The 24,941-nt window shown below is 47.2% G+C and overlaps 1 protein-coding gene across 11 annotated transcripts in view; it reads left to right on the top strand.

Annotated features, from left to right (window-relative positions):
• The window catches only part of LOC135509736 (rho GTPase-activating protein 12-like), a 128,409-nt gene that overhangs the window by 1,708 nt on the left and 101,760 nt on the right, over window positions 1-24,941 (top strand). For 10 of the 11 annotated variants that reach the window (XM_064930640.1, XM_064930677.1, XM_064930658.1 and 7 more), the window contains exon 2: window positions 11,416-12,206. In XM_064930640.1, coding sequence (XP_064786712.1) covers window positions 11,493-12,206 — 714 coding nt within the window. In that variant the 5' untranslated portion in view covers window positions 11,416-11,492. The remainder of the gene's footprint in view (window positions 1-11,415; window positions 12,207-24,941) is intronic. The other variant, XM_064930649.1, reaches the window with a different exon arrangement.

Below are 24,941 nucleotides of genomic sequence, written 5' to 3'. Positions count from 1 at the left end.
AACTCGGCCACTCAGGAACATTCACTGTCTTCTTGGTAAGCAAGTCCAGTGTAGATTTGGCCTTGTTCAGTCCTACTGAAAGGTGAATTCATCTCCCAGTGTCTGGTGGAAAACAAGCCTGAACCGAGTTTTCCTCTAGGATTGCTTAGCGCTATTCTGTTTCTATTTTTGTCCTGAAAAAACACCCCAGTCCGATTACAAGAATACCAATAAGTTCTTCCTAGATATTTCCAAAACTCAAAGCATTGTATTTGGGACAAATCATTCACTGAACGTTAAACCTCAACTATGTCTCGTACTGAATCATGTGGAAATTGAGCAAGTTGGTGACTAAACTGCTTGGAGTAACCCTGGATTATAAACTGTCATGGTCAAAACATATTGATACAACAGTAGCTAAGATGGGGAGAAGTCTGTCCATTATAAAGTGCTGCTCTGCCTTCTTAACAGCACTATCAACAAGGCAGGTCCTACAGGCCCTGGTTTCTACCTTCTTAACAGCACTATCAACAAGGCAGGTCCTACAGGCCCTAGTTTCTACCTTCTTAACAGCACTATCAACAAGGCAGGTCCTACAGGCCCTGGTTTCTACCTTCTTAACAGCACTATCAACAAGGCAGGTCCTACAGGCCCTAGTTTCTACCTTCTTAACAGCACTATCAACAAGGCAGGTCCTACAGGCCCTAGTTTCTACCTTCTTAACAACACTATTAACAAGGCAGGTCCTACAGGCTCTAGTTTCTACCTTCTTAACAACACTATCAACAAGGCAGGTCCTACAGGCCCTAGTTTCTACCTTCTTAACAGCACTATCAACAAGGCAGGTCCTACAGGCCCTAGTTTCTACCTTCTTAACAACACTATTAACAAGGCAGGTCCTACAGGCCCTAGTTTCTGCCTTCTTAACAGCACTATCAACAAGGCAGGTCCTACAGGCCCTAGTTTCTACCTTCTTAACAACACTATCAACAAGGTAGGTCCTACAGGCCCTAGTTTCTACCTTCTTAACAACACTATTAACAAGGAAGGTCCTACAGGCCCTAGTTTCTACATTCTTAACAGCACTATTAACAAGGCAGGTCATACAGGCCCTGGTTTTGGTGCACCTGGACTACTGTTCAGTAGTGTGGTCAGGTACCACAAAGAAGGATTTGTGAAAATTGCAGTTGGCTCAGAACAGGGCAGCACAGCTGGCCCTTAAATGTACACGGAGAGCTAACATTAATGACATGCATGTCAATCTCTCCTGGCTCAAAGTGAAGAGAGATTGACTTCATCATTACTTGTTTTTGTAAGATGTGTTGACAAGCTGAATGTACCGCGCTGTGTGCTAGTAGTTTAATCAGACACGACTCCTTGCCGTTCTTCAAGTTATAACGCGTTAGTCGCTCACTGGACCCCGGCAATCTGTGTGACACGTTAACTAGCTAATGAACTAACCTGTCTATTAACTAATCTTTTCCCTCTACAGTATATGGTTTATTTTCAGAATGAGAGAATTAGGTGAAAATGAGGCGTTGCTTGTTAAACAAGTGGGATCAAGTGTAGTTGGAGCCGGGCCTGGTTTAAGATGGATGCCACTATAGAGGTGAAAGGAACACCACACACTTTCCCTCTTTCTCACTTTTGCTGACACATTGTAGAACAGATGTCCACGGGCAGAAAGTGTACAATGTAATAATGTGCAGTGTAGCCCAAAGATATAGTTTTTGTTGTCTTGACAGTAACACGTGTGAGTGAGGCGGATTATCATTTTTTATACTCAGTGAACATTATCGTTGCACACATGTAGTCTTGTGCACTTGATCGATGTCTATAGTGGCCACTATAATATAGCAAAAATAGAATGCCTGTTTCATTCTATTTCTGCTTTAAGATGTTTTTTTTTCATGTGTGCGGTAACAAGCGTTCTATTGTAAACGCTGTCGTGGTAACAAGCGTTCTATTGTAAAGGCTGTCGTGGTAACAAGCGTTCTATTGTAAAGGCTGTCGTGGTCACAAGCGTTCTATTATAAAGGCTGTCGTGGTCACAAGCGTTCTATTGTGAAGGCTGTCGTGGTCACAAGCGTTCTATTGTGAAGGCTGTCGTGGTCACAAGCGTTCTATTGTGAAGGCTGTCGTGGTCACAAGCGTTCTATTGTGAAGGCTGTCGTGGTCACAAGCGTTCTATTGTGAAGGCTGTCGTGGTCACAAGCGTTCTATTGTGAAGGCTGTCGTGGTCACAAGCGTTCTATTGTGAAGGCTGTCGTGGTCACAAGCGTTCTATTGTGAAGGCTGTCGTGGCTAACTGCAATATGTTTTTTCTCGAGACATGTCATTTTGCAGTAAAGTCTTGGCAACAAATAACTGCTTTCTTTACATGTTTTAGCTGTGAGTTAGGTTCACATTAACCACTTTTAATTTTACACACAGAGACTGATCATGGAGATCACATTCTTTGTTATTTGAGGCGGCACCAGAAGGATGCAAGTTCAAATCCCCGAGCTGACAAGGTACAAATCTGTCTTTCTGCTCTTTCTGCCCCTGAACATGCAGTTAACCCACTGTTCCTAGGCCGTCATTGAAAATAAGAATTTGTTCTTAACTGACTTGCCTAGTTAAATAAAGGTAAAATAAAAAAATAACATTTAATTAGTTAACCTGCATCTCCCCCTAGCAGGGATTTTTTTTGCACGTTTCAGTGCAACATAAAACAAAGTGTCACCTTTTGGGGCCTTCAGCACTCTGTCACTCTGTCAATTAGGTTAGTATTGTGGATAGCCTACAGTGTTGTTGATGTGGGTGTATTGATACACCATCCAGTGTAATGAATAACTTCACCAGGCTCAAAGGGATACTCAATATCTGCTTTTTTTAAAGCCCATCTACAAGATCCCCTTTGTGAGGCAGTGGTAAAACTCCCTGGTGTGTGGTAGAATGGGTTTTTAAATTTACTGAGGGACCTAACCTGACAGTTAATTGTATGTTTGGGGTACAGATGTGAGGTAGTCATTCAAAAATCATGTTAAAGACTATTATTGCACACAGTGTGAGTCGATGCAGCCTATTATGTGACTTGTTTAGCAAGTTGTTACTCCTGAATGTATTTAGCCATAACAAAGGGGTTGAATACTTATTGACTCGACATTTCAGCTTTTCATTTTTGAGTAACTTGTAAAAATGTGTAAAAACATAATTCCACATTGACATTATGGGGTATTGTGGGTAGGTCAGTGATGACAGAATCTAATTGTAATCCATTTTAAATTCAGGCCGTAACACAGCAACACAAGGTGTGGGAATACTTTCTGAGGCACTGCATGTTGTCCTGCCTCCAAAGTGTTCCCATGCATAATACAGAGAGATGTGTTCATATACCAATGTAAGCAAGGTTTGAAATTATTACTTTAGTCAAATATTATATCTGTTTGGGCTTCTTCCGGTCAATTTGCAATCTACAAATGATTTGAAATTATGTTCTGGCCCCCTGATCATCCGCTCTAGAAATAAATTGGGCCGCGCCTGTGTCTAGTTGATGATCCCTGGTTTATGGTTTGATCATTTCTCTGGGCTTCTCTTTCTACATTCCATCTGATATTGATTTATATGTAATGGCAGCAGTCAGGCCCAGGGAGGAAGGAACCTTCAGAAGAACCAGACTCAGCCCATCCTTCCCCGGCGAGAGAAGGATTTAGTTTCTTTAGCATGACCAGGTCATTTAGCATCCATTGGATGTTGCAGCATAACCTCAGACATCCACAGGCTCATTTTCCCTGACACCCAAAAGTACCTGTTATATTTTCAATGCTTAGCAGGGCAGGAAAAGAGTCAAATTCACACACTTATCAAGAGAACATCCCTGGTCATACATACTGCCTCTGGTCTGGCAGTAGGGATGACCGGAACCCCCCCCCCCCCCCCCCCAAAACAATATGGTGCCGTTTGCTTGATATATAACCAATTTGAAATTATTATACTTTTTCTTTTCATACTTAAGTATATTTTATCAATTACATTTTCTTTTGATACTAAACCAAATACTTTTAGGCTTTTGCTCAAGTAGTATTTTACTGGGTGACTCACTTTTACTTGAGCCATCTTCTTAAGGTATCTTTACTTCTACTCAAGTCTGACAATTGGATACTTTTTCCACCACTGATACTCAGTGTATATTTAAGCAATAATGCACTAGGGGGTGTGCTATATGGCCAATATAGGACATGTTTAGGGCTGTTCTTTGGCACAAAGCATACTGCCATCAGGTCGGTACCCTTTCATTCAGTAGAATTCTGTAAAGTGTTCTGTATTTTTTTTCCCCAAATAACAATAAACTTAGCTGATTGATGTATTGTTGTTTTTTTTCTTTCAATTTACAGTATTTAACAAACTTGAAAGTACTTTTTTAGGAGAGGGTGGTCTGTGCGCAGGCAAGCAGGTTGCGCACAGCAGCTTGAGATTATTTGATTGACAGTTCTGGTTGCCTAGTGATGGAATTCAGAAGCTACAGACAAGTAAAATGTCCGTTCATACGACCGGAGAAGGTTTGGCATTTTAAAAACTGCAATGTAGCCTACCCTAACAGACAGACAGACATGCTGTAGTCGAGGTGCGTTTAACGGGCCACATTCCATTATGTCTGGAAAGCGTAATCGATACATGCTACCGATAGCCAACTGTCATGAGGCAAAATGAAGAGAAGGATATTCTGTGCTTGCAGAACTGTCCCTAAGACATCGGTACCATGAATACGCTAGGATACACACAGACCTCCATTATTAGCCGGAGAGAGGGAGGCAGACGAAAGATGCTCATATGTTTTGGTAATCTGCGTCTCGCAATGTCTTTTCATTCATGCCTTAAATTCACCAAGTAGCCTAAAGTTCACCTCCTCTCTGGTTTTATTTCAATTACAGTCTTCAGGCCTTTATAACCGATCGTTTCAAACATGGAAAGTAATGTTTTATAATAACTGAAGTGTGATTTCAATGAAGTGGGGGGTGAACATACAAACATGTGGTAATGCAGACACCAACAGTGCATCAGTCATTACCACGGTGTCTGGCATTGATTATTAGATGAAGAGACATGGTCCTGGTCAAAAGTAGTGCACGACATCGGGAATAGGGTGCTATGGGTCCTGGTCAAAAGTAGTGCACTACATAGGGAATAGGGTGCTATGGGTTCTGGTCAAAAGTAGTGCACTACATAGGGAATAGGGTGCAAAAGTAGTGCACTACATAGTGAATAGGGTGCTATGGGTCCTGGTTAAATAGTGAATAGGGTGCTATGGGTTCTAGTCAAAAGTAGTGCTATGGGTTCTGGTCAAAAGTAGTGCACTACATAGTGAATAGGGTGCTATGGGTCCTGGTTAAACGTAGTGCACTACATAGGGAATAGGTTGCTATGGGTCCTGGGCAAACTTAGTGCACAACATAGGGAATAGGGTGCTATGGGTCCTGGTCAAACGTAGTGCACTACATAGGGAATAGGTTGCTATGGGTCCTGGTCAAACGTAGTGCACTATATAGGTTGCTATGTGGGATGCTACCACGGTGTCCCAGCATTCCTAACTTGGCCTGACTTATGTCCTCTAGCTATTCTCTCTGTGACCCTTGTTTGTATTCAGTACCATTGAAACTGCCCTTCCCTCCAAGTCCCACCACATACCTCATTATACGTAATCCTCTTTGTTCCTGGAGGAACATAGGGCCCGCCCGCCCTAAAGCACCTCCACTGTAAATCCCATCCCCTTATTGTCACAGAATTCAAGTGGCATTTAAAAGTCAATGCTGTGTCTTTTGGCTCTCTGCAGGCAGACCGATGCGGATCAAAGCCGTGTTAATGTGTGGTAGTTGTTCCTGTAGACAATGGCTCCAGAAACTGCCTTCGTCTTCCTTCAAGCTGCACGCAGAGACATACAAATCATATCCATAAATGAATCTGACTGGGTTTGTAGAAAAACGTTTTTAATTGCCCAAATGAAACAACTGTCCTTTTAACGGATGCTGCTAGGGACATGCTCTGTTCCCTCCACTTTGATAAGAAGTGATCTTCATAGCAGGTTAGGAAAGCATTTTTGCTAACCTTAACCCTTTTCTTAACCTTAATCTGAGTCTCCTAACCTGCTACTTTAATTCTCCTAATCTGCAGTATAAATTCTCCAAACCAGCTATGAAAAAGTCACTTTGGTATGGAAGGGGTGTGAAAAGAGTGCTTCCCTACATTTCTAGGGGTGTTTATCTGGGACAGTGCCGTCTAGATATAGGTCTAATCAACTAGTAGCAAACTGGTTCTATTTCCAGTCCACACGGTGCTACCCAGGCTCAGTCAGGTTGTCAGTCGATAGCAGTGCATGGACTTCGTCCGATAGGCCTATGCATACAGTGGCAACACAGAGTACCTGAACCCTTTGGAAATACCCAGATTTCTGCATAAATTGGTCATAAAATTTGATCTGATCTTCATCTAGGTCACAACAATAGACGGACACAGTCGGCTTAAACTAATAACACACAAACAACTATACGTTATCATGTCTTTATTGAACACACCGTGTAAACATTTTAACAGAGCAGGGAGGGGAAAGTATGTGAACCCTTGGATTTAATAACTAGTCGACTCCTTTGGCAGCAATAAACTCAACCAAGCGTTTTCTGTAGTTGCGGATCAGACCTGCACAACGGTCAGGAGGAATGTTTTCTGTCGTTGCGGATCAGACCTGCACAACGGACTCTGACTGGGCCACTCCAGAAGGCCGGGACTCTGACTGGGCCACTCCAGAAGGCCGGGACTCTGACTGGGCCACTCCAGAAGGCCGGGACTCTGACTGGGCCACTCCAGAAGGCCGGGACTCTGACTGGGCCACTCCAGAAGGCCGGGACTCTGACTGGGCCACTCCAGAAGGCCGGGACTCTGACTGGGCCACTCCAGAAGGCCGGGACTCTGACTGGGCCACTCCAGAAGGCCGGGACTCTGACTGGGCCACTCCAGAAGGCCGGGACTCTGACTGGGCCACTCCAGAAGGCCGGGACTCTGACTGGGCCACTCCAGAAGGCCGGGACTCTGACTGGGCCACTCCAGAAGGCCGGGACTCTGACTGGGCCACTCCAGAAGGCCGGGACTCTGACTGGGCCACTCCAGAAGGCCGGGACTCTGACTGGGCCACTCCAGAAGGCCGGGACTCTGACTGGGCCACTCCAGAAGGCCGGGACTCTGACTGGGCCACTCCAGAAGGCCGGGACTCTGACTGGGCCACTCCAGAAAGTGTGTTGTCTTCTGTTTTGTTGCTGTTGATTTACTTCTGTCTAATGGGTCGTTGTCCTGTTGCATCACCCAACTTCTGTTGAGCTTCAATTGGTCGACAGATAGCCTTACATTCTCCTGCAAAATGTCTTGATAATCTTTAGAATAGATTTCTGTCAATGATAGCAAGCGGTCCAGGCCCTGAGACAGCAAAGCAGCCCCAAACATGATGCTCATCCACCATACTTTACAGTTGTGATGAGGTTTTGATGTTGGTGTGCTGTGCCTTTTTTTCTCCACACATAGTGTTGTGTTCCCTCCAAACAACTCAACTTTAGTTTAATCTGTCCACATAATATTTTCCCAGTAGCACTGAGTGTCCTCCCCTCCTTTCCGTGGTGTCCTCCCATGAACGAACACCAGTCTTGTTTAGTGTCTTATGTATCGTAGACTCGTGAACAGAAATGTTAGCATGTTCCAGAGGTTTCTGTAAGTCTTTAGCTGACACTCTAGGATTCTTCTTAACCTCATTGAGCATTCTGCTCTGTGCTCTTGCAGTCATCTTTCCAGGATGGCCACTCCTAGAGAGAGTAGCAACAGTGCTGATCTTTCTCCATTTACAGACATTTTCTCTTACTGTGGACTGATGAACATCAAGGCTTTTAGATATATGTTTGTAACTCTTTCCAGCTTTATTGCAATTCTTAATCTTGGGTCTTCTGAGATCTCTTTTGTTCGAGGCATGGTTCACATCAGGCAATGCTTCTTGTGAATACTAAACTCACATTTTGTGAGTGTTTTATACAGGGCTAGGCAGCTCTAACCGACATCTCCAATCTCGTCTCATTGATTGGTCTCCAGGTTAGCTGACTCCTGACTCCAATTAGCTTTTGGAGAAGTCATTAGCCTCGGGGTTCACATACTTTTACCAACCTACACTGTGAATGTTTAAATGATGTGTTCAATATAGACAAGAAAAATACAATAATAAGTGTTATTTAGTTTAAGCACACTGTTTGTTTTAGAGTTGTGACTTAGATGATGATTCAATCAAATTTGATTACCAATTCTATGTAGAAATCCAGGTAATTTCAAAGGGTTCACATACTTTTTCTTGCCACGAGTTCTGAGATTTTTACAATATAATATGCCATTTTTAGCTGACACTTTTATCCAAAGCGACTTAGTCATGCGTGTATACATTATCAGTATGGGTAGCCCCCGGTGGAAATCAAACCCACAATCCTTGGCGTTTCAAGCGTCATGCTCTACCAACTGAGCCACACAGGACCTAACCTAACACCTTGCAAATCAGTACCCAATACCTTAGTCTGTCTGCAACCACCGCAGGCGAGGAGGCACACATCCTGTCAGTGCTGCTCTCTTCATGTGCCAGAGACGCCTGAAAAACCTCTGGGAAGCAAGGTCGCTAGAAGAGACTGGCGTCTTGTCTTGGCCACCCTCCATATCTCCTCAAAATAAGGTTTAGTCTGGACAGACTGAGAACGGCTGCATCTCCCTGTCATTCTCGCCTGCCGAAACTGTCTGTCTGTCTGTCAGGAAATCAATCAGACCAAGTCTCTGGCCTAAATGTCACCCATACCCTATATAGTGCACTGCTTTTGACCAGGGACCACACAGCTCTGGTCAAAAGTAGAACACTGAAATAGGGAATAGGTTTCCATTTTAGGATGCATCCACAGTCGTCACATCTGGCCCCTATTCAGTGTCCAATACTATAGAATGAATATGCTGGCCAGTGGCTCTGCTCAGCTGTGATTTATCATTCGGTAAACCATGATGTTTGTTGGGATTAGTAGCCGTGGAGAGTGTGGTTGTGGTAATATGGGTGTTCTGGCTGAGGTATTCCTATTAGGGGAGTTAGTTAATCACACAGTCTCACGGTGTGTGTTTTAAGGTAATGATCTAAACATCTACTGGGAGTGACTGCAGACAAATGGCATCCCATTTCCTTTTGAAGCCCGTAAAGGTTCTGGTCAAAAGTAGTTTGTTAGAAAGGGTAAGGGGTGCCATTTGGGACAAACTAGGAATGGCTGGAGAGATACTGCTATAATAGCCTATTGCAGACTGTGTAGACAGATGTTGATTGAGAACACATTTTATCTGAAATGGCAACTAGTTTCCGATATAGTGCACTACGAAATAGGGTGCTGTTTGAGATGCAACCTAGGCCTGACAAATTGTGATTCATAAAACCACCATCTGTTTGTTTACCACAGTGGGTTATTGGGTTTGAATATAAATTACCCATGAGACACCGTGTTGTTGTTTATTTGGATCCTCTCTCTGGCTTCTTGTTCTTCCGTAGCGTGTGATGTGTGATCCACCTGAGTCTTCAGTGGTAATACATTCTGAGGGTGTTATCTTCATACTGCTCTGCTTTAAAAAAATAAATAATTATTGAACCTTTATTTAACTAGGCAAGTTAAAGAAAGGATGAGAATAAATCCAAAGTTGTCAGCACAGTGCACACTGAGCCACCTCAAGGTTGGACTTGCCTATCCCACAGTCACCCCTATGAAGAGAGCAGGCGGTGGACTTTGTTGGTTTGTTAATGAGCGTTCTGCTTTAGGACCCTTTTCAGTACGGCTTGTCTGAGCCTGTTTCTGTAGCGTACGGCAGCTTGATGAACAAGTACACCCCCCCTGGACATCTTTGGCGTTGCCAGCGCCATACTCTTTGGTACGACTCGGCCGGGGATCAAAACCCCCCAACCTTCCAATCTCAGGGTGGACACTAACCACAAGGCCACATAACTCGTACCCCTTTCTGAGTCGTTTTTAGACCAGTCTCAGGGGCCTCGAGCTGGGTGTTGGCTGGCTCAGCGGAGACAGGGTAAAAATACTCAAAGCAGTTTGGCTCGCTGTGGTTTTCTTTCTTAAGTCCACAATAACTAGGCTACTCAAAACCAATGTTTTTGAAAAGGATGGTTTGGTGGACAGAAATGGGGGACATTTGAGAGCACTGACACCATGTTTGTGTGATGATCACTGTCTTAACTTGCCTGTGTAAAGTTGGACGGCAGGATTTATCCAAGTACTGTACATGAAACATGGCCTAACTTTGAGGCTCGGCAAATCAGCAAGGGCCTCGGGCGGAGCAAATCAGCAAGGGCCTCGGGCAGGGCAAATCACAAACTTCCCCTTCTGGAGCACGGTTTAGCCTATCGGCATAACATCAGGACATTAAACATTATCACTGAGCCTGCACAGGGTTTTGGGTTGGATTGTGACAAGCTCAAATACTTGTACTGACTGTCAACTTCTTCTCTGGACCAATTGTGGGAATGTCAAAAGTGAAATGGAGCAATTCATTTTGGATTCCAGGCTAATGAATGTCTCTCTTAGGTGGAGCTGCTCATCAAAGGTCAGATTGTGCAACAAGCTGCACATGACTGAGCTCATTTTTTGTCCCTAGTCTCAGGTATGTGTGGCATCATGAGGGAAGTATGTGTGGGTTGAGTAATCAGAACAACGAATGGCACTGTGCTGCAGGTCTGGGGCCAGTCAGTCAGAGCTGCAGGTCTGGGGCCAGTCAGTCAGAGCTGCAGGTCTGGGGCCAGTCAGTCAGAGCTGCAGGTCTGGGGCCAGTCAGTCAGAGCTGCAGGTCTGGGGCCAGTCCGTCAGAGCTGCAGGTCTGGGGCCAGTCAGTCAGAGCTGCAGGTCTGGGGCCAGTCAGTCAGAGCTGCAGGTCTGGGGCCAGTCCGTCAGATTGAGAGTCCGTGTGTGAGTGGCGGAAAGAGGAACACGTGAGTCGTATTAGTCACGCTCACTCCCTTTAATGTTATCTAAACCCAGCCTAAACCCAGCCTTGTGGATAGGTTTACCCAGTCAGCCTTGTCTTCAGTCTTTTCTCTTGACTGTGTGTGTTCCTGTAATCTTATCTACCTGTTCCAGGCTGCTTCCTAGGCTGGGAGTACAACTCTTAGTGTTTACAGTGTACATAGATGTGGGGAGTGGGATTGCCAGTCAGTCTATGCTCTCTCGTCCCATCCCTCCATTCTATATTGTGAGTGTCTAAACTACACAAGCACAGAAATCTTGGAGTTGAAGGATTCCGTATTTCTTGCTAATTCTCTCCTGATTCCAGGAATCTTTTACGGGACTTTTGCAACCCTTGTGTGTATATAAACTAATGTTATGATAAACTAGGCCTTTTCTCTCTTCTCTTCAGTAGTACGGTGGGCCATGCAGAGCCAGCCTGTGTCCCTGCAGAGGTGAGCTCCAGCACCAGCCAACGTTTTCAGCGTGATGGCAGCAGAGCGGGATGGGCGGGGGTGTGAGCCGTCCATCGCCCCGGGCCAGGTGTACATCGAGGTGGAGTATGACTACAATTACAAGTCCAAGGAGCGTCAGGTCTCCATCCACCAGGGAGAGTGTTACATGTTGGTGAAAAAGACCAACGGGGACTGGTGGCAGGTCAAGAAGGAGGAGGGGGCCAAGGCGTTCTATGTCCCAGCGCAGTACGTCAGGGAGGTCCGCAAGGCCCTCATGCCGCCTCCCAAGCCCCTGCACCTGGGGCATCACCGTGGGGGGAGCGGGGGGAACCCTGCGCGGGTCAAACCCATCGTCCTGGAGATGGACAGATCTAACGAGAGCCTGAATGTGACCAGTTTCAGTCGGCCCTCTCCCTCCTCACCTTCTCCCTCCTCCTCGTCGGGGGCAGCCCTCACCCCTCCGAGGCAGCACAGGGACAGGGATGCCAACCAGAACCCTGGTAGAGACCCTGGTAGCCCCACTGACTACGACAGGGCCTTGGTAGATGTCCTCCAAAACACCCACCCTCACGCTCCTGGACGGGGATGTAACACGCTGCCCCGTGCCCGTGCAACCTCCCCTGAGCTCCGCAGGGCGCCCCTGGATGTGGACATGCCTCCGGGGCACTGTGACTCGGAGGGGTCGGAGAGACGCAACGACTCAGAGTCTGGAGATGAGCTGAGCAGCGGTTCTAGTGAACACTTGCAGGTAAGATCTCTCTCTCTGTTAAGGTCACTCCATCTCTCTCTGTTAAGGTCTCTCCATCTCTCTCTCAGTAAAGGTCTCTCCATCTCCCTCTCTGTTAAGGTCTCTCCATCTCCCTCTCTGTTAAGGTCTCTCCATCTCTCTCTCAGTTAAGGTCTCTCCATCTCTCTCTCAGTAAAGGTCTCTCCATCTCCCTCTCAGTTAAGGTCTCTCCATCTCTCTCAGTTAAGGTCTCTCCATCTCTCTCTCAGTTAAGGTCTCTCCATCTCCCTCTCTGTTAAGGTCTCTCCATCTCCCTCTCTGTTAAGGTCTCTCCATCTCCCTCTCTGTTAAGGTCTCTCCATCTCCCTCTCTGTTAAGGTCTCTCCATCTCCCTCTCTGTTAAGGTCTCTCCATCTCCCTCTCTGTTAAGGTCTCTCCATCTCCCTCTCTGTTAAGGTCTCTCCATCTCCCTCTCTGTTAAGGTCTCTCCATCTCCTCTCTGTTAAGGTCTCTCCATCTCCCTCTCTGTTAAGGTCTCTCCATCTCCCTCTCTGTTAAGGTCTCTCCATCTCCCTCTCTGTTAAGGTCTCTCCATCTCCCTCTCTGTTAAGGTCTCTCCATCTCTTCTCTGTTAAGGTCTCTCCATCTCTCTCTCTGTTAAGGTCTCTCCATCTCTCTCTCTGTTAAGGTCTCTCCATCTCTCTCTCTGTTAAGGTCTCTCCATCTCTCTCAGTTAAGGTCTCTCCATCTCTCTCAGTTAAGGTCTCTCCATCTCTCTCTCTGTTAAGGTCTCTCCATCTCCCTCTCTGTTAAGGTCTCTCCATCTCCCTCTCTGTTAAGGTCTCTCCATCTCTCTCCCAGTTAAGGTCTCTCCATCTCTCTCAGTTAAGATTTCTCCATCTCTCTCTCTGTTAAGGTCTGGCTGGCTGATTAGGGCCTGGGTGTAGTGGCTGGCTGATTAGGGTCTGGGTGTAGTGGCTGGCTGACTAGGGCCTGGGTGTAGTGGCTGGCTGACTAGGGCCTGGGTGTAGTGGCTGGCTGACTAGGGCCTGGGTGTAGTGGCTGGCTGACTAGGGCCTGGGTGTAGTGGCTGGCTGACTAGGGCCTGGGTGTAGTGGCTGGCTGACTAGGGCCTGGGTGTAGTGGCTGGCTGACTAGGGCCTGGGTGTAGTGGCTGGCTGACTAGGGCCTGGGTGTAGTGGCTGGCTGACTAGGGCCTGGGTGTAGTGGCTGGCTGACTAGGGCCTGGGTGTAGTGGCTGGCTGACTAGGGCCTGGGTGTAGTGGCTGGCTGACTAGGGCCTGGGTGTAGTGGCTGGCTGACTAGGGCCTGGGTGTAGTGGCTGGCTGACTAGGGCCTGGGTGTAGTGGCTGGCTGACTAGGGCCTGGGTGTAGTGGCTGGCTGACTAGGGCCTGGGTGTAGTGGCTGGCTGACTAGGGCCTGGGTGTAGTGGCTGGCTGATTAGGGCTTAATAGGAGCATAGTGGGGCTTCGTAGGAACTTACTTAACTGACTTGCCTAGATAAATAAAGGTTAAGAACAAATTCTCATTTACAATGACGGCCTGCCCTGGCCAAACCTGGACTACGCTGGGTCAATTGTGCGCCGCCCTATAGGACTTCCAATCAAGGCCAGATGTGATACAGCCTTGATTTGATCCAGGGACTGTAGTGACGCCTCTTGCACTGAGATGCAGTGCCTTAGACCACTGCGCCATGCGGGAGCCCTAACAATGGTGATTTATGGTGAAAAAGACAGAATAGAAAACTCTACTCGTAAAATATTTAGAAAACAAATGGTTTTGGGGTATAAATATACCCTGTAGAATACAATATTATGCAAAGTTAGTATTGATCATATTGAGTAATATCTATTTATTGTCATGTACATTCTGTGTAGCAGGAGCGTGCTACTGTACCCCTTTTAAGCTGCAGTATTTACCCCTGCGTGACCTGACCAAATTCACATAGAAATATGAGTTATGGATCTGTTATTTCCATTGAAAGCCAGTCTAAGAAGCAGTATATCTGTTCTAAGGGTGCTATTACTATGTTTCCCGTTCTTAAGTTTTGTTTTTTGTGTTGTCTTTCGGTTCTATACACCAGCTTCAAACACCAGAATTATTTTTTATTAAATGTAGTTACAGATATTTCACAGCAGTTTAGATGGTACACTGATTCTCTACACTATACAGTACATTGCTTGTTTTTGTCATGTAAAATGAAATTAGGAGAACTATTACAGTTTTATCAACCAGAAAGTGAATGCGCGATTAAAAAATTAAAAAACATGTTTTTGCATAATGCACCTTTAAGCCCAGCTGAGATAAATGTCAATTTTTCAAAATGACATCTATGTATAACAATGCAAGGCTCATTTAACAGTAAAATAAGACAAAATGCATTTAAAAATTTAAGCTGCAAATGCCTGAAATCTGTTCTCTTGTTGTAGTTAACCAGGTTATGTTGCTACTGTGTGGCTGATTAATGCAGCCCCAACTGCTAGCATGAAGAGCCAGATGATTTTAATGGTAATGAAGGCCATTGAAATATGCTATCATTGGCATTCATCAGCACATCAATCTCTTCATTTTACATGAAGTATCATCGCCTATTTTAGCAGGTATAAAACATATTTTAAATGTGTTTATCCGAGGGTCGCCTCAACACCCAATGTTGTTTTTTTTTGCAGCTTTGAAATTGACCACTAGTAGGAACTTACACACAACTGTCAATCATTTAATAATAAAACATTTGATTGGCTTAGAATAAAAACTGTTATGGATATAACAACCACATGAATTGGTTGAAACATTAAACAGCACTTCATTTGTATTTATTTGTATTTTTACTTGAATCCAATAATGGAAATGGGGTCAATGGGAACGCTTACCCTAGTGGCTGGTATGGCCTCTGTTCTCATGCCACCCGGCTCTATTAGATGTGTTGTGTCCCAAATAGAACTGTGTCCTACAAAGTGCACTACTATGGGCCCTGGTCAAAAGTAGTGCACTATAAAGGGATCAGGGTGCCACTAGGGCGGGCCTGGCTGCTGGGGCTTGTGTTGCCATGCCACCCGGCTGGCTCTATTGGATCTTTATTGGAGTGTTTACATTGGAACAAAGGGGCCAGTGAGTGAATAGAAACTGGGTCACATTGGTGCAGTACTGGGCCACTGTGTGAATGGGCAATAGGGGCTGTGTGGGTGGGGATACAGGTCTGCTCAGTTCATAGATGGATCTCCTCAACAAAACCACTATCTGGGTGTATAGGCTGCTATTCAGTTGGGATCTTCAAAAATGAATGAGAGAAACATGCATAATAAAAATAAATACATAAATTAAATTTTTAAAAAACATTTTAAAATAAAATAAAAATTACACCCAAATAAAATAAATTAAAAAATACAAGAATTTCAAAGTGTCTGTTTTTTTCAGAGACGAGCAAAACAAACACGGACTTAATGCTGCCATATGTAACTTTTTGGTGACAACCAAATAAACATAGAAATGTTATTTCTAGATCTGTCATTCTCATTTAAGCATGTCTAAGAAGAGGTCGATCAGTTCTATTTGTCATTAAGGTTTGTTTCTGTATTTTACTTTCTGTTGTACACCATATTCAAACAGCTGAAAATACAATATTTTTGCTTATGCAAATTATATTTCACAGCGGTTTAGATGGTACAATGATTCTCTACTCAGTGACTGCTTGATTTGTCACACAAACTAAAATTAGGCGACCGATTTAGAATTTTAGCAACCAGGAAATGGAGGTGTGATTTTTGCATATTGAACTTTTTTTAATAAGGACTTAATGCTGAGTCAGTAGGAGACTTTTTAACAGGAAGGAATGTCGTTTGAAAGAAAACAACATGTTTGTCATCTCCAGAGAAGAGTTCCTAAAGCCTTTAAGTGGCCATTGAAATACTGCCCAAGATAAAGGTCAACAAAGTCCAGCCAGTTCTGGATGTGTAGGCAGCAAGCCAAGAGCAAGACAGCAAGCCAAGAGCCCAGCTCTAATCTATCCTCAGTCAATCACTCACTTTGTTTCTCTCTCTCGCTCTCTCTCTCGCTCTCTCTCTCGCTCTCTCTCTCGCTCTCTCTCGCGCTCTCTCGCTCTCTCGCTTCAAATCAAATCAAATTTATTTGTCACATACACATGGTTAGCAGATGTTAATGCGAGTGTAGCGAAATGCTTGTGCTTCTAGTTCCGACAATGCAGTAATAACCAACAAGTAATCTAACTAACAATTCCTAAACTACTGTCTTTTACACAGTGTAAGGGGATAAAGAATATGTACATAAGGATATATGAATGAGTGATGGTACAGAGCAGCATAGGCAAGATACAGTAGATGGTATCGAGTACAGTATATACATATGAGATGAGTATGTAAACAAAGTGGCATAGTTAAAGTGGCTAGTGATACATGTATTACATAAGGATGCAGTCGATGATATAGAGTACAGTATATACGTATGCATATGAGATGAATAATGTAGGGTAAGTAACATTATATAAGGTAGCATTGTTTAAAGTGGCTAGTGATATATTTGCATCATTTCCCATTCAATTCCCATTATTAAAGTGGCTGGAGTTGAGTCAGTGTCAGTGTGTTGGCAGCAGCCACTCAATGTTAGTGGTGGCTGTTTAACAGTCTGATGGCCTTGAGATAGAAGCTGTTTTTCAGTCTCTCGGTCCCAGCTTTGATGCACCTGTACTGACCTCGCCTTCTGGATGATAGCGGGGTGAACAGGCAGTGGCTCGGGTGGTTGATGTCCTTGATGATCTTTATGGCCTTCCTGTAACATCGGGTGGTGTAGGTGTCCTGGAGGGCAGGTAGTTTGCCCCCGGTGATGCGTTGTGCAGACCTCACTACCCTCTGGAGAGCCTTACGGTTGAGGGCGGAGCAGTTGCCGTACCAGGCGGTGATACAGCCCGCCAGGATGCTCTCGATTGTGCATCTGTAGAAGTTTGTGAGTGCTTTTGGTGACAAGCCGAATTTCTTCAGCCTCCTGAGGTTGAAGAGGCGCTGCTGCGCCTTCTTCACGATGCTGTCTGTGTGAGTGGACCAATTCAGTTTGTCTGTGATGTGTATGCCGAGGAACTTAAAACTTGCTACTCTCTCCAATACTGTTCCATCGATGTGGATAGGGGGGTGTTCCCTCTGCTGTTTCCTGAAGTCCACAATCATCTCCTTAGTTTTGTTGACGTTGAGTGTGAGGTTATTTTCCTGACACCACACTCCGAGGGCCCTCACCTCCTCCCTGTAGGCCGTCTCGTCGTTGTTGGTAATCAAGCCTACCACTGTTGTGTCGTCCGCAAACTTGATGATTGAGTTGGAGGCGTGCGTGGCCACGCAGTCGTGGGTGAACAGGGAGTACAGGAGAGGGCTCAGAACGCACCCTTGTGGGGCCCCAGTGTTGAGGATCAGCGGGGAGGAGATGTTGTTACCTACCCTCACCACCTGGGGGCGGCCCGTCAGGAAGTCCAGTACCCAGTTGCACAGGGCGGGGTCGAGACCCAAGGTCTCGAGCTTGATGACGAGCTTGGAGGGTACTATGGTGTTGAATGCCGAGCTGTAGTCGATGAACAGCATTCTCACATAGGTATTCCTCTTGTCCAGATGGGTTAGGGCAGTGTGCAGTGTGGTTGAGATTGCATCGTCTGTGGACCTATTTGAGCGGTAAGCAAATTGGAGTGGGTCTAGGGTGTCAGGTAGGGTGGAGGTGATATGGTCCTTGACTAGTCTCTCAAAGCACTTCATGATGACGGAAGTGAGTGCTACGGGGCGGTAGTCGTTTAGCTCAGTTACCTTAGCTTTCTTGGGAACAGGAACAATGGTGGCCCTCTTGAAGCATGTGGGAACAGCAGACTGATATAGGGATTGATTGAATATGTCCGTAAACACACCAGCCAGCTGGTCTGCGCATGCTCTGAGGGCACGGCTGGGGATGCCATCTGGGCCTGCAGCCTTGCGAGGGTTAACACGTTTAAATGTTTTACTCACCTCGGCTGCAGTGAAGGAGAGACCGCATTTTTACGTTGCAGGCAGTGACAGTGTCACTGTATTGTCCTCAAAGCGGGCAAAAAAGTTATTTAGTCTGCTTGTTAGCATCGGCCTGCTAACTGTCTGAATTGCCGTGTCCCCAGCCAGCCCAACCACTCATTTAGCAGACCGGGGCAAGCAATTTAGCAGTTAGCAGACCGGGTTAGCAAGTTAGCAGAAGGGCCGTCGCGATGGAGGTAAGTCTGTTTTTGCCTCTTCGTGAAGCGACGTCGATAGACCAGTCATGGATTAGTAGGGTTCCAAGTTGCTCTAGGTAGCAGGCCACGGTGTGGGCTTCGGTGGTAGCCTACCCGGGCTAGCTTCAGGCTAATTGGTGCTTGCTCCGGGATGGAAATGCAAGCCAGGAGTAGTCTCATGGGATTGCGTTTAGCTAGTTGTGAAGATCCAGATAAAAAGGTTTAGTTTGCGGTAGGAATCCGGGGATATGGAGAAAGAAAAAAAAGTATAAAAAGTACACAGAGGCAAATCATGCATTATAAACAATCAGGTTGTTTGTGATTTAAACTCTTGAACCACTTGTTGTTAATGCTGTAGATCAGCGCTGTGTTGGCGCTGCACTCCGACCGTCTCAGGGGTGTGTGTGTGTGTGTGTGTGTGTGTGTGTGTGTGTGTGTGTGTCGGAGCTTCAGAGGCTGTAGCTGTTTGACATTGAGTGACTGCCTGACTGTACTAGTTTCACTGCAGTTCTGTTTGTTTCCCCCTAGCCTGGTCTGTGTACATCTGTCTGACCTCCCAACATTGGTATACTTCTCTTATCAGCTGTATTTGAGGAGAAACTGTGACCTAGTTTGCCTCCACTTTCTAAAATGGCACCCTATCCTCTATCTAGTGCACTACTTTAACCAGGGCCTATAGAGATCTGGTCTAAAGTAGTGTACTTTATAAGGAATAGGTTTGAGATGTACTGTGTCTCTCTTTCTCCTTTCTTTCTTTCTCCTCTCTCTCTTTCTACTCTCTCTTTCTACTCTCTCTCTCTCTCTCTTTCTCTTTCTCATGTATCCGACTTCAGTGGATAACAGGGGGGGCTCTAAACACTATTTGAGGAGCTTAGCCCGGCTCCAACTTTTCTTAGATTTCCTCACTGTTGTATTCAGGAAATCTCTCCATATTCATCATCAAATAGCGACCTGGAGTCAAGATTCTGACAAACCTGTGTTGAGCTCATCACTGGGAGACCCTGCTGTCCTCAATCCATATTGCCGACGCGGACTCAGACTTTAGTGTACGTTTGTTGATATCTAAAAGGTCATTATAATATATTGTATATTTTATCCTTGCAGAATGCTATTTTCCCACCAGCCAGCTCCTCTAAACAGGTTCTCAAGGTCTCCTTGCCTCTGTTCATTTGCTGCATCAGTGCCCATTATCGATTTCATTTTTTTGTAGTTTGTTTGAAGGCTATTGGTTCTCTGTAACAGTTGGGAAGGACTTTGAGAATGCAGTATAATAATCTATAAAGATTTATGAGTTGAATATGGTTGTGAAATTCAGGTGTATTTCCCATAATTCCCGGGGTTTCCAAAAAATCCTGGTTGGAGGATTCACATATTTTGCCCTAAAACCTGGGCATTCTGGGAATGTTAGTGGAGTATTGCAACCTTAGTAAGCATGCTGCAGAACTGTAGCTCAATCCATATTTCTGTTTCCTGTAGCAAACAAAGCATTTTATCAACATTAGCTGATTTTGAATGAAACTGATTCAACATGACTTGCAGATCATTCTAGGTCATGAAATTAGCTTGCTTAGGGTAATGTATAGAGTGCATTGTTTTAACTAATGTTCTTAGAGAAATGTGCTTACGGTATTGTATCTTATCATGGAAACACAGGCAGTCCCCTAGATGCTTGTTAGGCATATTGTTCCCTCCATCCCTCTGTTCTCTATCCACTTTCAACCTGCTCAGCCCTTCTATGTGTTATTCTAACCAAGGCAGTGAGTCAGCAGAAAGACAACCTCTCTTCCTCTCTTTCTCCTCTCTTCTTCCTCTCCCTCTTCTTCCCTCTCTCTTTCTCCTCTCCCTCACTTTTTTCCTCTCAAAGAAGCACTAAGGAGAGTATTTGTAGTCTAATCAGAACAATCAACGAGCCCTTCCCTCTCTCTGGTTTATCTCCCATCTCTCCTCTATATCTTCCTCACTCTTCCTCCTCTTCATCACGCTCTCTAGTTTCTCCCATCTCTCTCCCATCTCTCTCCTCTATCTCTCCTCACTCTTCCCTCATCACGCTCTCTAATTTATCTCCCATCTCTCTCTCTCTCCCCCACTCTTCCTGCTCTCCTCTTCCTCACTCTCTCTAGTTTATCTCCCATCTCTCTCCTCTATCTCTCCTTCCTCCTCTTCCTCACTCGCTCTAGTTTATCTCCCATCTCTCTCCTCTATCTCTCCTTCCTCCTCCCTCACTCGCTCTAGTTTATCTCCCATCTCTCTCTATCTCTCCCTCACTCTTCCTCCTCTCCTCTTCCTCACTCTCTCTAGTTTATCTCCCATCTCTCTCCTCTATCTCTCCTTCCTCCTCTTCCTCACTCGCTCTAGTTTATCTCCCATCTCTCTCTATCTCTCCCTCACTCTTCCTCCTCTCCTCTTCCTCACTCTCTCTAGTTTATCTCCCATCTCTCTCCTCTATCTCTCCTTCCTCCTCTTCCTCACTCGCTCTAGTTTATCTCCCATCTCTCTCCTCTATCTCTCCTGGCAGGCAGCTGTAATAAACATTTAAATCAACTCTCTCTGCCTGTGTAGCACACACACACACACACACACACACACTGAACCCCTCTGAGGGAGCCAGAGATGTGTGCTAGAGATTGGCCAGCTGCAGTCATGTTGCTCATTCTCTTTTTTAATAGGCTTATTATGTGACATGAGGGCAGGGGGCCGTATAGGCTTTCTAAAGGGGACACACAGTGGGGACAGGGACCGGGTTCTGTTTTGGCCTGGGATGTAGCCTAATGCTGGAATGACTCTGCAGTCTTGGTTGCCAGGTGTCCTTTCCCTCTGTGATAGGGCCATTAGTTCCCCCCTGTCCATGTAATCTTATTCAGTATGATCTAAAAAGGAGAACTGATCCTAGATCAGCAGTCTTACTCTGAGATGCTTGATAAATACAGTACAACCCCTGCACTGCTTAGTACTACAGTGCACTACTGTAGTAGTGAGTCATGTTGAATGTCAGTCTGTAGGAACTTTATGTTCTCCTCTGCTGTCCTTTCCTCTCCTCTGCTGTCCTTTCCTCTCCTCTGCTGTCCTCTCCTCTGCTGTCCTCTGCTGTCCTCTCCTCTGCTGTCCTCTGCTGTCTTCTCCTCTGCTGTCCTTTCCTCTCGTCTGCTGTCCTTTCCTCTCGCCTGCCGTCCTTTCCTTTCCTCTGCTGTCCTCTCCTGCCGTCCTTTCCTTTCCTCTGCTGTCCTCTCGTCGGCTGTCCTTTCCTCTCCTCTGCTGTCCTCTCCTCTGCTGTCCTCTCCTCTGCTGTCCTTTCTTCTCGTCTGCCGTCCTTTCTTCTCGTCTGCTGTCCTCTCCTCTGCCGTCCTCTCTCCTCTGCCGTCCTCTCTTCTCGTCTGCTGTCCTCTCGTCTGCTGTCCTCTCGTCTGCTGTCCTCTCCTCTGCTGTCCTGTTCTTCTCCTCTGCTGTCCTCTCCTCTGCTGTCCTCTCCTCTGCTGTCCTTTTCTTCTCGTCTGCTGTCCTCTCCTCTGCTGTCCTCTCCTCTGCTGTCCTGTTCTTCTCCTCTGCTGTCCTCTCCTCTGCTGTCCTCTCCTCTGCTGTCCTGTTCTTCTCCTCTGCTGTCCTCTCCTCTGCTGTCCTCTCCTCTGCTGTCCTCTCCTCTGCTGTCCTGTTCTTCTCCTCTGCTGTCCTCTCCTCTGCTGTCCTGTTCTTCTCCTCTGCTGTCCTCTCCTCTGCTGTCCTCTCCTCTGCTGTCCTGTTCTTCTCCTCTGCTGTCCTCTCCTCTGCTGTCCTCTCCTCTGCTGTCCTCTCCTCTGCTGTCCTCTCCTCTGCTGTCCTCTCCTCTGCTGTCCTGTTCTTCTCATCTGCTGTCCTCTCCTCTGCTGTCCTCTCCTCTGCTGTCCTTTCCTCTGCAGTCCTTTTCTCTCTCCTCTGCTGTCCTCTGCTGTCCTCCCTCTCCTCTGCTGTCCTTTTCTCCTGCCGTCCTCTCCTTCTTCCGTCCTGTCCTCTCCTCTGCTGTCCTTTTCTTCTTGTCTGCCGTCCTCTCCTCTGCTGTCCTTTCTTCTCGTCTGCTGTCCTTTTCTTCTCGTCTGCCGTCCTCTCCTCTGCTGTCCTTTTCTTCTCGTCTGCTGTCCTCTCCTCTGCTGTCCTTTTCTTCTCATCTGCTGTCCTCTCCTCTGCTGTCCTTTCTTCTCGTCTGCTGTCCTTTCTTCTCGTCTGCTGTCCTTTTCTTCTCGTCTGCCGTCCTCTCCTCTGCTGTCCTTTCCTCTCCTCTGCTGTCCTTTCCTCTCCTCTGCTGTCCTCTCCTCTCCTCTGCCGTCCTCTCCTCTGCCGTCCTCTCCTCTGTGGCATGTTCTGTTTTCTTGGGAGAGACTCTGGCACTCTGCCCACTACTGTGTTGTGCCCTCTCTCTCTCACTCTCACTCACACACATTTATGTAAGTGACCAAAGGCTGGGCTTAGCATAGTGGAGAAGGCTGGGCTCAGGGGCTTAGCATAGTGGAGAAGGCTGGGCTCAGGGGCTTAGCATAGTGGAGAAGGCTGGGCTCAGGGGCTTAGCATAGTGGAGAAGGCTTGGCTCAGGGGCTCAGCATAGTGGAGAAGGCTGGGCTCAGGGGCTTAGCATAGTGGAGAAGGCTGGGCTCAGGGGCTTAGCATAGTGAGAAGGCTGGGGGGCTTAGCATAGTGGAGAAGGCTGGGCTCAGGGGCTTAGCATAGTGGAGAAGGCTGGGCTCAGGGGCTTAGCATAGTGGAGAAGGCTGGGCTCAGGGGCTTAGCATAGTGGAGAAGGCTGGGCTCAGGGGCTTAGCATAGTGGAGAAGGCTGGGCTCAGGGGCTTAGCATAGTGGAGAAGGCTGGGCTCAGGGGCTTAGCATAGTGGAGAAGGCTGGGCTCAGGGGCTTAGCATAGTGGAGAAGGCTGGGCTCAGGGGCTTAGCATAGTGGAGAAGGCTGGGCTCAGGGGCTTAGCATAGTGGAGAAGGCTGGGCTCAGGGGCTTAGCATAGTGGAGAAGGCTGGGCTCAGGGGCTTAGCATAGTGGAGAAGGCTGGGCTCAGGGGCTTAGCATAGTGGAGAAGGCTGGGCTTAGCATAGTGGGGAGCTGACAGGTGTGGAAGTGGAGAAGGGGGAGGGGGACAGGTGTGGACGGCCATGGGGGGGTGACTGGCATGGAGGGGAGTGACGGGTGTCAGGGAGAGGAGAGACTGTTGTGCCAGACAGGGAGAGGAGAGACTGTTAGCCAGACAGGGAGAGGAGAGACTGTTAGCCAGACAGGGAGAGGAGAGACTGTTAGCCAGACAGGGAGAGGAGAGACTGTTAGCCAGACAGGGAGAGGAGAGACTGTTAGCCAGACAGGGAGAGGAGAGACTGTTAGCCAGACAGGGAGAGGAGAGACTGTTAGCCAGACAGGGAGAGGAGAGACTGTTAGCCAGCCAGAGAGAGGAGAGACTGTTAGCCAGCCAGAGAGAGGAGAGACTGTTAGCCAGCCAGAGAGAGGAGAGACTGTTAGCCAGCCAGAGAGAGGAGAGACTGTTAGCCAGCCAGAGAGAGGAGAGACTGTTAGCCAGCCAGAGAGAGGAGAGACTGTTAGCCAGCCAGAGAGAGGAGAGAGTGTTAGCCAGACAGGGAGAGGAGAGAGTGTTAGCCAGACAGGGAGAGGAGAGAGTGTTAGCCAGACAGGGAGAGGAGAGAGTGTTGTGCCAGACAGGGAGAGGAGAGACAGAGAGTCTGTTGTGCCAGACTGAGAGACATTGAGCTCAGATGGCATGCTCTTTTTTTCTATGAAAGTGTATTGGTCTGTGTGTGTTTGTGTAGCTGGCTGTCCTTCCCTATTGCAGCAGTACCTATGTAGCGTTCCTCAGAGTTAGTCGGTGAGAGGGAAAGGGGGCTGCAGTGGAGTTTTGGCTCTCCTCTGCAACAGCACTACAGGATAGATCACTGCATCACTCTAATAGGGACGCCATGTACCCAACCGACGAGACAGTTACGGTAAGAATGCTGGCTTCATCTCACACACACGGCTATCAATAGCATGAACAATAGCAAACAGGAACAACAGAGTAAAGTCGACAACACAGAGGACCGTCGACGGCCGCACAGAGGACCGTCGACGGCCGCACAGAGGACCGTCGACGGCCGCACAGAGGACCGTCGACGGCCGCACAGAGGACCGTCGACGGCCGCACAGAGGACCGTCGACGGCCGCACAGAGGACCGTCGACGGCCGCACAGAGGACCGCCGACGGCCGCACAGAGGACCGAGGGCCGCACAGAGGACCGCCGGCCGGCCGCACAGAGGACCGCCGACGGCCGCACAGAGGACCGCCGACGGCCGCACAGAGGACCGCCGACGGCCGCAGACAGAGGACCGCCGACGGCCGCACAGAGGACCGCCGACGGCCGCACAGAGGACCGCCGGCCGACGGCCGCACAGAGGACCGCCGACGGCCGCACAGAGGACCGCCGACGGCCGCACAGAGGACCGCGACGGCCGCACAGAGGACCGCCGACGGCCGCACAGAGGACCGCCGACGG

The sequence above is a fragment of the Oncorhynchus masou genome, chromosome 3, assembly GCF_036934945.1.
Source record: "Oncorhynchus masou masou isolate Uvic2021 chromosome 3, UVic_Omas_1.1, whole genome shotgun sequence".
In the NCBI taxonomy this organism is placed as follows: Eukaryota; Metazoa; Chordata; class Actinopteri; order Salmoniformes; family Salmonidae; genus Oncorhynchus; species Oncorhynchus masou.
Note: the sequence above shows the minus strand (reverse complement) of the source record. Positions and strands in the feature narration are given on the sequence as shown.